At 37.3% G+C, this 15,454-nt stretch overlaps 1 protein-coding gene across 1 annotated transcript; it reads right to left on the bottom strand.

Moving 5' to 3' along the window:
- Positions 1-1,355: 1,355 nt before the first annotated feature.
- On the bottom strand, positions 1,356-3,216 carry LOC107853011 (F-box/kelch-repeat protein At3g23880-like). The gene is made up of 2 exons (XM_016698037.2): positions 2,427-3,216; positions 1,356-1,507 (listed from the first exon to the last, which is right to left on the bottom strand). The coding sequence occupies exons 1-2, from the start codon at positions 3,214-3,216 to the stop codon at positions 1,356-1,358; spliced, it is 942 nt and encodes a 313-aa protein (XP_016553523.2).
- Between the last annotated feature and the right edge of the window lie 12,238 nt (positions 3,217-15,454).

Raw genomic sequence — 15,454 nt, 5'->3', positions numbered from 1 at the left:
TTCTTTTATAGAAATTATGTAAGATGTATTATTTCTTATACATCAAACTAAACAATGTATAAGACATAATACATGCATAACTAATACAAGCATAAGTAATACAAACATTACTAATACAAGCATTACTAATACACTATATTTTGCATTGATCTTATACACTATACCAAACGACCCCTAAGAGTCTTTCACATGTAAAGCAGTGATTTATTATTTTAAAAACATAAAGAAAAAGATTTATGGATAGAAAAAATCTTTTTTACCCACTGAGTGATCTCCTTCATTCAACCGGATGAGCTTTGACCCGGTTATAACATGTTATAAAAATAAATTTTGGCCATCACGGATAGGAAAACAGAAACATAAACGCTAGAAAATCAATGTAATTATGATTTTCAACATTAGATTGCATCTATGCTTTAAAAAATTGGATCTGAAAATTTAGATCTATCTAAATCATTTCACGCAAAGTCTGAAAATAACAAAGCAGAGGTTAATTGATTTCTCTGATACTGATACCATGTAAGAAATACAGAGCAATAGCGCTGTAGAATTTTAAACTGGCGTACCTTCAGTCATTGTTGGAGTTTGTCGGAGTTGTCGGCATTCGCTTTTCATTTTCAGTGAGTCTTCTAAGTACTTAGAATATTGATGTATTTTAGGAGATGAATTTTCTTTACTTAAAAACTTAGTCCGCACCTATAATTTTATATTGTTTTCCCATCAAATAGTTACAGGAGCAATTCTTTAGGGCAACAGTTTCTTCCTTCTAGGGCAGCAGTTTCTTCCCGTACGGCAACAGTTTAGGTTTTTTCAATTTAGTGTTAATAGAATTTAGGTTCTCATTTGAAAAACAGCCTTCGACTCAATATCCAAACGGAAATGACTTAAATTTTTTTATAGCACAATTCTAATCCTTTACGAGCTTCCAGTGCTTCCGCTTCTATGCTGCTGTTACTCTCCAAAGAGGATGAGAAAGCCATTATAAATTCGCCCCAATCTTCCCTCAAAATTCTTCCCATTCGTGCTCTTCCAGTACTGGCACTAAAGCTTCCGTCCGTGTTTATCTTCAGAGTCCCATTTGTTGGGAATTGCCAACATACAGGAAAGCAATTAACAATCGGTTTCAATTTGATAAAATCATCACAAAATGTGGCCCAGGGTAGTGTCAAAACTAAGTTAGGAAAAGCCTTGTTAACAGCACTTTGTATTTTCCAGAAAATGTGATGAACCATCATATATTTGTTGAAGCTTCTCTTGTTCCTGTATTTGCTTCCAGATTTCCCCAAAAAATAAAAATGTGGACTGATTGTGGAACCAAAGGATACACCGTGTTCTTGGACTTCTAATTCCACCATTCATGAAGCATGTGTCGAATGGTTCCTGTGTGTCCTCTGATTCCCAGTGGCCCTCCAAAGTGATTCCAAGTTTTTGGGCTGCTTCTCCATGCATAAAAACATGTTGGATGGACTCGCTTCTAGGGATGGTGCAGCATTTACTAGTTGAGTTCCTGCGGATCCCGAATCTTTCTATTACTTCATCAATAGGGAGTTTGCCCTTCCAAAATTTCCAAACAAAGAATGAGATATTTAAAGGAATGTTTGGATTCCATTCCTGATTTAAGTTCCGGTTGATTGGTTTTTTGTCTCTGATAATGTGCCAAGATGATTTATTGGAAAACTTTCCATCTTTGGTTAATTCTCGGTAAACTTTGTCTTGTTTATCTTGCTTGCCAATACCAATTGTCTGAATGTGCTGAATTGTATTGTCTCCTAGGGTGTTCTGCAATCTTGGAACATTCCAGTTTCCATTTGTGATGATAATGTTCCACTAGTTTTAGAACTCTTCCTTTACATCATGAATACTCCAACTTTTGTTTGTGAAGCAAAAGCCAGCCAAGAATGTAAACCAAACACAAATAATGAAAGAAAAAGAGCAACATGCACAAGTAAATAAATTTATTCATTGCATTGATTCCTCTTGTGAAATCAAGTCAATACGTTTTCAAAGGGACATTGGAACATCAATATAATTGCGATCACCGATCACATATCAAATCTCAGCAATCCAATCACTTTATCGAGAAATGTGAGATAGTTAAGTCGTATAGGTAAAAGAAATCTACTCACTAATAAGAACTAGGATTTGAAACAAGACTTTCAATGTACACAAAAATTTGACTACCATTAAGAATGATCAGACTCATAGGATCCTTGGAACTGTCATGTGTTGATTTATACAACACTACAACTGACCCGTGCAGTAAAATTCATTATTCTGGAATATGAAGACCGGGCTAAAACAAAAAGTCTTCGAGGCCGAGACCACCCTAGTTCATGACTCGACAACTTCATATTCCTTCATTACCCACACATCCATTTGGGGCAGTTTATTGTGATGAAAGTACTGATAGGATACGCATAAATTACCTCCCAATGTCCCTATGTGCCAATCAAATTCAGACTTATCTTCAGGATTGGGCAATGCTACATTCCCATATATTGCATCAACGAGGTCTAATGAGAAAATAAACTTATTTGAACCAACTTTAGCATCGATTGCGACCCAATGAAGTCTTCGATTTACAAGTGTACCAAATTCACCAAAATAGCCGCCTATACCGATAGCAGTACTTGGCAACTCTATTATCTTTTGCCATGAATTAGTTCGTAGGCTATAAAAGTTAACCTCACGCAAAATATCACTATAGTTATTCCACGCAATTACAACCACTTTGTAATCATTTTCATGCTCATTATAAACAAAACCATAAGCCTGAGCCTGAGGACATAAACCACTCCATGGAAGGGCGGGAATTTTTCTCAATTCTCTAGTTGATGGATTCCATATTTTAAAATTCATAAACTCGTTAGTTAAACATAACAACCCATCACATGAACCCACAATGTTACATTGACGATGTGATGTCACTTGCCAATCAAAATCGAGGTCAATGGGTATACTAGTCGGAGGATCTTCTTTGTACATAATTGTGTTAAGAGGGCAAGTCTGAAAAGTTTCGCGATTATTGGTACAAAGGAGACTAAATTCTTGATTCGTGACCGGATGTTGTAGATGCTTTCTGACGAATTGGGGACTAGAGACAAGAGAAAGCCAAGATTTCAAAACACTCCTCATCCTCAATAATGTTTTCACAGGTAATCTTACGAGAATTTCAAATGTAATGTCTTCGGAAAGAATTGGCTGCAGTGATTCCATTAGTGGCGGCTGAGGCTTTGAGATGAAAATATTCTTAAAATATTGATTAAATTACTTGGTGATTTTTTATCAGTCTTGACATAAATTTATAGCTTAATTGATAAAAGGACTATAAATAGAGTCGTAACCGAATACTACTACATTTTATTAGGTTTTATTAGAATTTTTTTTGGAAAGTTTGCCGTCAGTTGGGTCTTTTGGCAGTGTTGTTTCCTTTAGTTTTTTAGGTTTTCTTTTCTTTATCATGTCTACTCTTTTTTGGGGTTTAATTTTGTATTTTATCAATAATCGTCACATAATGGACCAACCCATCATACAAAAAAACATCAGCCTATTACTATTCACTTGACCCGGCCCAACCAGGATCCACCTTATTAACAAATAGCAAGAGTAGGGTTTCAAAAACAGTCTAGTTTCCTAATCTTCATCTTGTCTCCGCCTCCTTCCACAATGGTGCTCCCTTTCTCGAATCTGAGCTTGATTCTGATGGTACTTTGGGTGATCAATGCTGTGCCTCCTTTATCTTGATTTCTTCTTGCATTCAGCTTGCAGAAGTAAGTACTGACTCTTCCTCCCTTATTTGTTCTTCGATTTCCCTGTTCAGCTGAGTAATGATGCTCCTCTTTCTGTAGTTGCGTTCTCCAGTAGATAGGAAAGTGTGAAGGTTTTTATGCAGCTAAGAGGGATTTGGTCTTCTGAGATGGGCTGTAACTACCAAGTATGTTGCCCTCTTCTTGTCTCCCTTTGTTTTTTCTGGATCTGGTTGATTTAACCTCACCTTCTCTTGCTTGTGGTCCATAGATATGGTAGGGATCAAGAAAATGAGTTTCTTGGACCCACGAGTGTTCGATTAGCCGTCTCCATCTCATGTTTATGAAGCTCCATCTGGCCCATCGACCCTCCCATGGTGCTGAAAGTCCTTTTTGTTGGTTGTAATAGCTTAGGAGTAGTACATGCACCTTGTTTTATGCTACTAACTTCTGTATATAAGTTGTATGTAAACTATTCAGCTTGAATTTCCCCCTGCCCCTTATCATTTGACTGGTATGATCCTCAAGTATGGACTCTGCCATTTTTCACTGTTTAATATGACTTTTCCTCTTTTCTCTAATTGCTGGTAACTTGTCAAGCATATGTATTTATGGCTAAGTTAGCAAGATGATCGGCTAATTGGTTGCCCTCCCTGTAGATATGCTGATATTGTACTTACTTGTTTTGCATGAATTTATGAATAAGTTTAACTATGTGTGCTATGTTCCATGGGAAATGCCATTCACTTGTTAACACCTTCTGCATGAGTAGTGAGTCCATCTGAATGATGACCTTATTGTGCTGTGATTGTGTACTATGCTTAGCTGCATATAAGATTGCATTATTTTGTGCTTGCATACTATCTGCATAGTGATATGGTTCTCTTTTAGCAAATAAGATGTATCCATTCTCATCCCTCAAATAAAATACATATGAGATTCCTCCTTCTTCTCCTCTAACAGCTCCATCTGTGTTATATTTTACCCATCCCTCATCTGGTGCCTTCTATAGGACTGTAATAGCTTTCACTTTCGTTTTCAGCTTGTCAAACTCTCTAATTATGTAATGCTCCAAAATTTGATTCCCGAGATGCCACACGGTGCTCTGAACTACAAGTAGTCCTGAGCTAACCCTGGCTACCTTTTCTAAATCTGAATCTCAAAATAGGGAAATAGGGGTATAAAAACATAATAGATGTGAAAGTCTTAACTAAAACATAAGAATCTCATAAATCTTGGTAAGACAATGCTGAGAATCTGAATACCGAATCAAAAGTCTAGCATTGAAACTAGTTATCTGACAAGCCTCTACTATCTGAATCTAGAGAGTCACTAGGACACGACCCAGCTTACTCAAACTGCCTGAAATTAAAATGAGAAATATCTGCTAATAGACTGAAAGTATAAGCAACTAAGTCCCCGAACTATAAGAACTCACCAACTGCAGGAATATAAAAGAGATGCTCGGAAATCAATCATGCTGCTGAGATTGAGCACCTGAACCTATATTATGAGACAATGTATCACATATACATATATGTGGATCAGTACTTTGATGATGTACTGAGTATATGAGGGTGCATGCAATAAGTAACAATATCATGACAATTTATAAATCATGCATACTAAATGTAAATGACTCACTTAGGCTTGAATAGTCTGAAATCTGGAAGTAAAGCATGAATAATAAAACATGTAATCTAAATCTTGTGAGTCATCACACTTAGTTTTAAAATCTGTAGTTCAGTTCTATTTCTCAAATCACGTAGGCTAAGTGAAGTTTGAAAACTTATTCTGTATATCTTAAGGTTTCAAATTAATAAACTATTTTAAGAATCGGGGACATCTTTTGGGAGGTTCTTCTAACCGACAATACACCATGTGAGCATCTATGGAGTCCCACGACTGACCCTCGTTAGGTAGGGTTGTTCTACCCTTACCATCAAAATTGAACATTCTAATCTGTGTGATCACAATCTGAGTCATCTATGAAGAAGTGAGAATAATCTAATAATCTGTACTTAGGGTGGAACATAGTTCTGGGGAATGAAACCGTAGTAACTTACCCATTTAGGTGCTAAATACTACTCCCAATCTCATTCTCAAACTCTTAAGAAATCCACTTTAAAATTTACACAAAGGTTCATAGAAAGCCAACAATGCTTTCCTTTTCTTTAAATCTCAAGTCTTCTGAAATAAAGTGGATTCTTTATCTAAAATATGAAAATAATCTAGTCATGGGGTGCTTATAGCACAAACAATCTTGAAACAACAATCTTTAAATGGGGTCTATTGACCCAAGCATCAATCTTATGTTGAAACATTAAAAATATTCATACTTGATAATGTAAGCATTCATAAATCATCTTAAAATATGGAAATTTCAGCAATATGCCTGAAAGCATAAGCACAATTATATATTTCAACTTCTAAATCATGAAAAATCTCATAATCTTGCTAAGAATGATAATGGATATAAACCCTAATTTGAATTTCATGGAAAATCATACAAGTTGTAGTAAATTTGTAAATAAAATAAAGTTTTGGGCACATGGATGAAAGAATTATCCTTGTTCAAACCCCATATACCTTAATTGATGATCTTTGATGAAAGGCTCGAATCTTGGATTCCTATGGATGATTAGGAAACGAATTCTTAGTGTTCTTGTGTTGGGAATCCTCAATCTTAGCTTATCTTGGAGAGTTAATGGAGGAATTCTTGAGCTTCTTGGAAAGAAAGTATGAGCCTTAGAGTTTTGTTTAATAGAGAATGATGAATGGAGCATAAAGTGCTCTCAAATATGATAAATCTTCTGTTTTTGGACGGATTGGGGGTTGGGTAATCTACTAAAATGCCCCCTTTAAGCTTTTAAACAGAACTGAAAAATGTATATTTTCATGACCTGTGTGGCCACCGCGATGCGCCACTATCTCAGTGACTAACTAGAAAATGACAACTGAAAATTGGGCAGACTCCGCAATGCGGAGTCATCGCGGAGCCCCTTTGGAATGTTATTTTGGCATATAGCGCGACGCAGCATTATCGCGCTGGACCTCTGGAAATTGACAACTGGAAAATTGGCCCTCTCCGCGATGTTCCAATATCACGGAGGGCCACTAGAAAATGAAAAATGGGATTTGAAACTGCTCCGCGGCGCACTAAGGGTCTAAATGATGGTGTTTGGCGACTGGAACTTCAAATAGCCATAACTTCTTATCCGGTTATCGAATTTAGGCGAATCATATATCGTTGGAAAGATAATTCAATTTTCTACATCATGGAAGTCCAAACGAAATAAACATCACTCATTCTAGAAGATACTCCTTTCTCATTTTTGGGATGAGTTTAAGCTAGGAAAAATTGCAGAGTATTACAATCTCCCCCGTGGGAACATTCATCCTCAAATGTTGCTAGCTAAGCTGAAATTTCTGAGGAATTTGAGAGCATAAGATAGCATGCACAACTGATGTGAACTGAGCAACTAAATCTAAATCATTCTAAGTTTCTGAGTAATTCTATGAGTGCATGAACTTACATAAGGACAACTATATAGCTAAATGTATGATTAGAAAAGAAATAGATTAAGGAAAAGTAGTACCTTTGGCTAGATCTGAGTTTTCAGAGAAGAGGTGAGGGTACTTGGCTAGCATGTATGCTTCAGTTTCCTAAGTAATGCCCTCAACCAAAAGATTCTGCCAAAGAACTTTGACCAAGAGAACTTCTTTGTTCCTTAGTCTACGGATCTGATGGTCTAAAATCTCAACTAGAATCTCTTCGTATAAAAGGCAGTTCTGAATATCTGAGCTTTCTAAAAGAACTGCAACGGTGGAATCACCGATGCTTTTTTTAAGCATAGAGCCATGGAATACAGGATGAACGACTCATAAGACTCCGGGCAACTCAAGCTCATAAGGTACTTTCCCAACACGACTCAAAAGTCTAAAAGGGCCAACATACCAGAGATGAAGCTTCTTATCTTGCCAAATATCTTCACCCCTTTCATGGGTGAAATATTTAAATACACAAAATCACCAACTTCAAAATAGAGGTCCCATCTTCTCATATCTGCATAGGATTTCTGACTACTCTAGGCTCTTTTCAATCTTTCTCTAATAAACTTAACTTTTTCCATAGCTTCAAACACTGCATCAGGCCCAAGGAAAGTGGCCTCACTTACTTTTAACCAACCTATGGGTGATCTATATCTCCTCTCATAAAGACCCTCAAACGGAGCCATCTGAATGCTAGAATGATAGCTGTTATTTTAAACAAACTCAATCAATGGAAAATGCTCATCCCAACTACCCTTGAAATCAAGAGTGCATGCCCTCAACATATCTTCTAGAGTTTAGATGGTCCTTTCTGCTTGACCATATATCTGAGGGTGGAAAGAAAAACTAAGATGGACTTGGGTACCTAGACCCTTCTGAAAGGCTTTCCAAAACTAGGAAGTAAACTAAGTACCCCTATCTGAGATGATAGACAAGAGAACCCCATGCAATCCAACTAACTCTCGGATATACAACTTAGCATAATCCTTAACTGTATGTGTGAACTGGCAAGAAATCCACTGACTTAGTCAATCTATCTATAATAACCCATATCGAATCATGATGATGACACGATCGGGGTAAACCATTCATAAAATCCATATTCACCTCTTCCCATTTCTAAGTAGGGATACCAAACTCTTGCAACGTACCACCAGGTCTTTGGTTTTCTACTTTAACCGGTTGGCAAGTTGCAAACTTAGCTATGAACTTTACTATATCTCTCTTCATACCATTCTACCAACAGATCTGCCGCAAGTCGTGGTACATCTTGAAGAACTTGGATGAATAGAATACCACACATCATGTGCTTCCGCCATAATTCGCTGCCTCAAATCATCAAGACATAGAACACACAATCAAATTTGGTGTCTCAACACACCATCTACCCCTTGAGAGAAAACCTCTACCTTTTGGTCTTTAACTGACTCTTTCAGTTTGACCAAACTAGAATCCATATCTTGCTTCTCCTTCACTTCCGAAACTAGAGAATATTCGGAACTACTCTGAACCCAAACATCACCTTTTAGCTGAATCAACCAACCTAATACCCAATCTATCCAAATGATGAAATTTTCAAGCAAACTCTTTTTTATCATTCTCCGTATGAGCAACACTGCCTACAGACAGAATACTAAGGGCGTCTTCCACTACATTAGCCTTGCCTGGATGGTACAACATACTCATATCATAGTCTTTCAATAACTCTAACCACCTTCTCTGCTGGAGATTCAACTCCCTCTGAGTAAATACATACTGCAAGCTTTTATGGTCAGCGAATAAATCAAGATGAACACCATATAGAGAGTGTCTCCAGATCTTCAAAGAAAATACCACAACAGCGAATTCCAGATCATGGGTTGGGTAATTTTTTTCATGAGGCTTCAACTGTTTAGAGAGATAGGCTATGACCTTTCCTCTCTACATCAACACACAACCCAAACCAATACATCAACACACAACCCAAACCAACTCAAGAGGCATCACAATACACCACAAAACTATATGTACCATTAGGTAATGCTAACACTAGGCTGAAGTGAGTCGAGTCTTCAACTCATGAAAACTCTTCTTGCAGGAATCTGATCATTAGAACTTAACTTTTTTTTGGGTCAATTTAGATATAGGAGATGCGATAGATGAGAAACCTTCAATAAAACAACGGTAATAACCTGCTATACCCAAGAAACTCCTAATGTCTGATGGAGAGATGGGTCTAGGCTAATTCCTTATAGCTTCTATCTTTTGAGGGTCAACTCTAATGTCATCGGCAGAAATAATATTACAAAGAAAGGCTACTGACCTTAGACAAAATTCTCACTTGCTGAATTTGGCGAATAAATGGTGATATCTAAGAGTTTGCAAGACAGTTCTAAGATGGTCTGCATGGTCATCCTCATTACGGGAGTACACAAGGATATCATCTATGAATACTATGACAAACATGTCTAGATACTGTTTGAACAATCGATTCATGAGGTCCATGAAAGCTACTGAAGCATTGGTTAGCCCAAAAGATATGACTACAAACTCAAAACGACCATAACGGGTTCTAAAGGCCGTCTTTGGAATGTCACACTCCCTTACTTTAAGTAAATGATAGCTAGATCAAAGGTTTATCTTTGAGAAATAGCTTGCACCTTGGAGTTGTTCAAATAGGTCATCAATTCTAGTAAGAGGATATATATTTTTGACTGTAACTTTATTCAGCTGATGATAGTCAATGCACATATGCAAAGAACCATCTTTCTTTCACATGAATAAGATGGGAATGCCCCATGGAGAAACACTAGGCCTTATGAAAACTTTATCTAAAAGATCTTTGAGTTGCTCCTTCAACTCCTTAAGCTCTGCAGGAGCCATACAGTAGAGAGGTATAAAAATAGGCTGAGTATCTAGGAGAAGGTCAACATCGAATTCTATTTCCCTATCGGGAGGTACCCTTGGGAGAACTTTTAGAAAAACATCCAAAAACTCATTGACCACTTGGACAGGTTGAATTATTGGAGTCTTAGACTTAGTGTCTTTAACTCGAACTAGATAATAAATGGAACCTTTGGTTATCAACTTTCTGGCCTTAAGATAGGATATAAAATGACTCTTGGGAGACACTGAATTATTCGACCACTCAAAGATGAGCCAATCTGGGAACTGAAACTTCACTACTCGTGTGTGACAATCTATAGATGCATAACAAGAATAGAGCCAATCTATTCAAAGAATAAGATCAAAATCGACCATGTCTAACTCTATCAGGTCTGCTAACATGACTTTATGAAGAACAGTGATAGGACACTTTTTATACATTTGTTTGGTGACAACTGACTCACCTACTTGGGTTGAAACCAAGAAAGGCTCAGGGATCTTTTCAGAACTTATCTCAAAATTCATAGCAACTAATGGGGTCATATAAGAGAAACTCGACCCAAGATCTAGCAACACATAAACATCAAAATGAAAGACACAAAGCATAGCAGTAACAACATCTAGGGAATATTTCTATTCTTGGTGGGATGGCAAAGCATAAAACTGATTCTGGCGCTGACCGCCACCGGTACTATACGATGCATCCTGAGGAGGGGCTGGGCGACCTAGAGGAGCTATTGCACTGTTAGCCTAAATTTGGGGATGAACATCTCTATTTCCCCTCCTAGTATGCGGGCACTCTTTGATTCCATGACCCTCTTGGCCACAACCATAACAACCTTATTTACCCCAAAATTTTTTACCTCTATGATTTTTACCGTAATTAGCTCATGAGGATTGATTAGTCCTATTACTCATACTATTCTGAGATCTGGACATAGGGGACTTACCCCATTGTTCTTACCAGTTTCTAGGTGTAGGAGCACTGGCCAAAGAAGGTGCAGGCATAGATGATCGATTCTGAAACTAGGAATGATTTCCTCCTCCAAACCTATTCTGACCATGATCAAACTGCCCTATTCTAGCCCTCTTATTTTCTCTCTCCCTTTCCTTTCCTTTTTCTGCCTCAATATGCTGAGCATGCATCATCAATCTAGGGAGATCCATGTACCTATTGAGCATCGCGGTCCTACACTTCTTAACTACCATTCTAGACATATCGGTCACAAACTTACTTATACTTGACCTAGGGTTAGCCATCTTATTAGGGGCATACTTAGACAACTGGTTGAACTTGAGGCAGTACTCCTTTACTGTCATAGCGCCCTGCCTCAAATTCATGAACTCTTCTATCTTAGCTTTTCTCAACTCAAGTAGGAAGAACTTGTCTAAGAGTGCATCCTGAAATATCTTCCAAGCAATAGGAGTTGCATTCTCCCCTCTACTCTTCTTCCACATCACTACCCAAACATAAGCAACATCTTTCAGCCTATAGGATGCCAATTCTACACTCTCCTATTTAGAAACATGCATAATTTTGGTGATATTCTTCACCTCATTAATTTTGGTGGGTTTATTCTCATGAAATCTCAAATTCTGGCTGCAGCTAAATCCCCATCCCTCTAAGGTGGGACTATAGCCTGACGATTACCCTAAATATTAGTTGTCACAGCTTGGGCTAGCACCTGAAAGGAAGCCCAAAACTCTGCATGTGACACATTCTCATTCAAAGGATTTATGGGCTGAGGCAGCTGGTTATCATTTCTGTGAGCATTAGCTCGACGAGAAGGTATTTTTTGTCACGTGAAAGCATGAGTTATAAGTAGATAAATATAATGAATACATGATATATCACGAAAGAAGAGATGATTTCCCAAGAGCTCTAGAGCCACTTGCTCATAGATATGGCGCGCTTTCCACGGATGATCAAGACTCTACGTAACGTGGCTTGTCTAACTCCCTAGGACTCTCTAAACCTTAGGATCTGATACTAACTTTGTAATGCCCTGAAATCCAATTCCCTGGACGCCACACGTTACTCTGAACTACAAGTAGTCCTGAGCTACCCTGGGTGCCTTTTCTAAATTTGAATCTCAAAATAGGGAAATATGGGTATGAAAACATAATAGATGCCGAAGTCTTATCTAAAACATAGGAATCTAATAAATCTTGGTAAGACAATTCTGAGAATCTGAATACTGAATCAAAAGTCCAACACTGAAATTAGTAGTCCGACAAGCTCTACTATCTGAATCTAAAGAGTCACTGGGACAGGCCCCAGCTGACTCAAACTACCTGAAATTAAAATGAGAAATATCTGCTAATAAACTGAAAGAGTAAGCAATTTAGTCCCCGAACTATGAGGACTCACCAACTACAAAAATGTAGAAGAGATGCTCAAAAATTAATCACGCTGTTGAGACTGAGCACCTAAACCTACATTATGAGACTATGTAGCACATAGAAATATATGTGGATCAGTACTTTGATGATGTACTGAGTATATGAGAGTGCATGCAATATGTAAACAATATCATCACAATTTCTAAAATCATGCATACTAAATGTAAATGACTCACTTAGGCTTGATTAATCTATAATCTAGAAGTAAAGCATGAATAATAAAATGTATAATCTAAATCTTGTAAGTCATCACACTTGGTTCTCAAATCTCAAGTTCTATTTTATTCCTCAAGTCACGTAGGCTAAGTGAATTCTGAAAACTTATTTTGTAAATCTTAAGGCTTCAAATCAATAAATTGTTTTAAGAATATGGGACATCTTTTAGGAGGTACTTCTAACCTACAATACACCATGTGAGCATCCATGGAGTCCCACAACTAGCCCTTGTTAGGTAGGGCTGTTCTACCCTTTCCATCGGAATAGAACATTCTAATCTGTGTGATCACAATTTGAGTCATCCACGTAGAAGTAGGAATAATCTGATAATCTGTACCTACAGTGACACGTAGTTCTGGGGTATGTAACCATAGTAACTTACCCATCTCGGTGCTAAATACTACTCCCAATATCATGCTCAAAATCTTAAGAATGACACTTTAAAATTTACACAAAGGTTCACAGAAAGCCAACTATGCTTTTCTTTTCTTTAAATCTCAAGTCTTCAGAAATAAAGTGGATTCTTTATCTAAATATGAAAATAATCTAGTCATGGGGTGCTTATAGCACAAATAATATTGAATCAACAATTTTTAAATGGGGTCTATTGACCCAAGCATCAATCTTATGTTGAAACATTAAAATAATTCATACTTGATAATGTAAACATTCATAAATCATCTTAAAATCTGGAAATTTCAGCAATATGCCTGAAAACATAAACATAATCATATATTTCAACTTCTAAATCATGAAAAATCTCATAATCTTGCTAAGAATGATAATGGGTATAAACCCTAATTTGAATTTCATGGAAAATCATACAAGTTGTAGTAAATTTGTAAATAAAATAAAGTTTTGGGCACATGGATGAAAGAATTATCCTTGTTCAAACTTCATATACCTTAATTGATGATCTTTGATGAAAGGCTCGAATCTTGGATTCCTATGGATGATTAGGAGACGAATTCTTAGTTTTCTTGTATTGGGAATCCTCAATCTTAACTTATCTTGGAGAGTTAATAGAGGAATTCTTGAGTTTCTTGTAGAGGAAGTATGACCCTCAAGGATTTATTTAAGAGAGAACTGATAAACAAATATTTTCCCGACTTGGGTGGCCACCACGATGCGCCACTATTGCTGTGGCTCACTAAATAATGACAACTGGAAACTGGGCATACTCCCAGACCCGGAATCATCGTGGTGCCCCTTTGGAATGTCACTTTAGCATATGGCGCGATGCGCCATTATCGCGCTAGACCTCTGGAATTTGAAAACTGGGAAATTGGCCTTCTTCGTGACACGCCAATATCGTTGAGGGCCACTGAAAAATGATAATTGGGATTTGACACTGCTCTGCGGCGCGCTAAGGGTCTAAATGATGGTGTTTTGCGACTGGAACTTTAAATAGCCATAACTTCTTACCCGGTTATCAGATTTAGGCAAATCTTATATCGTTGGAAAGATAATTCAATTTCCTACGTTCTTGAAAGTCCAAATCTAAAGAATTCCAAATGACATAAACATCACTCATTCTAGAAGCTTCTCTTTTCTCATTTTCAGAATGAGTTTAAGCTAAGAAAAATTGTGGAGTGTTATAATATCCCCATTGGGAACATTCATCCTTGAATGTGGCTAGTTAAGTTGAAATTTCTGAGGAATCTGACAGCATAAGATAGCATGCACAACTGAAGTGAACTAAGCAACTGAATCTTAATCATTCTAAGATTCTGAGTAATTCTATGAGTGCATGAACTTACATAAGGACAACTATATAGCTGAATATATCATTAGAAAAGAAATAGATTAATGAAGAGTAGTACCTTCGGCTAGTTCTGAGTTTACAGAGAAGAAGTGAAGGTACCTGGCTCGTATGTGTGCTGCAATTTCCCAAGTAGCACCCTCAATCGATTGATTCTGCCAAAGAACTTTGACCAAGGAAACTTCTTTTTTCCTTACTCTACGAATTTGATGGTCTAAAATCTCAACTGGAATCTCTTCATACGAAAGTCTGTTCTAAATATCTGAGCTTTCCAAAGGAACTACAACGATAGAGTCACCGTTGCTCTTCTTAAGCATAGATACATGGAATACAGAATGAACGACTGATTAGTCTACGGATAACTTAAGAACATAAGCTACTTTTCCAACACAACTTAAAATTTTATGAGGGCCGACATACCAAAGACTAAGCATCCCCTTCTTGCCAAATTTGTTCACCCCTTTCATGGGTAAAATCTTCAAATACACAAAATCACCAACTTCAAACTTGAGGTCCCTTCTTCTCTCACCTGCATAGGATTTCTGATGACTCTGGGCTATTTTTAATCTTTCTCTAATCAACTTAACTTTTCCATATCTTCAAACATTGCGCCAGGGCCAAGCAAAACGGCCTCATCCACTTCAAACCAACCTATGGGTGATCTACATCTCCTCTCATAAAGAACCTCAAACAGAGCTATCTAAATGCTAGAATAATAGCTTTTATTATAAGCAAACTCAATCAATGGCAAATGCTAATCCCAACTACCCTTGAAATCAAGAGTGCATGCCTTTAACATATCTTCTAGAGTTTGGATGGTATTCTCTGCTTGACCATCTGTCTGAGGGTGAAAAGATAAACTAAGATGTATTTGGGTACCTAGACCCTTCTGAAAGTCTTTCCAAAACTA

The sequence above is a fragment of the Capsicum annuum genome, chromosome 10 (genome assembly GCF_002878395.1).
Source record: "Capsicum annuum cultivar UCD-10X-F1 chromosome 10, UCD10Xv1.1, whole genome shotgun sequence".
Taxonomy (NCBI): domain Eukaryota; kingdom Viridiplantae; phylum Streptophyta; class Magnoliopsida; order Solanales; family Solanaceae; genus Capsicum; species Capsicum annuum.
Note: the sequence above shows the minus strand (reverse complement) of the source record. Positions and strands in the feature narration are given on the sequence as shown.

Bases quoted from the DNA above. Each gene is read 5' to 3' on its own strand.
- LOC107853011 (XM_016698037.2), bottom strand. From the start codon at position 3,216: ATGGAATCACTGCAGCCAATTCTTTCCGAAGACATTACATTTGAAATT. The intron at 1,508-2,426 runs GTAATTTATGCG...CGGGATCCGCAG, and splicing joins GCACATAGGGACATTGGGAG to GAACTCAACTAGTAAATGCT.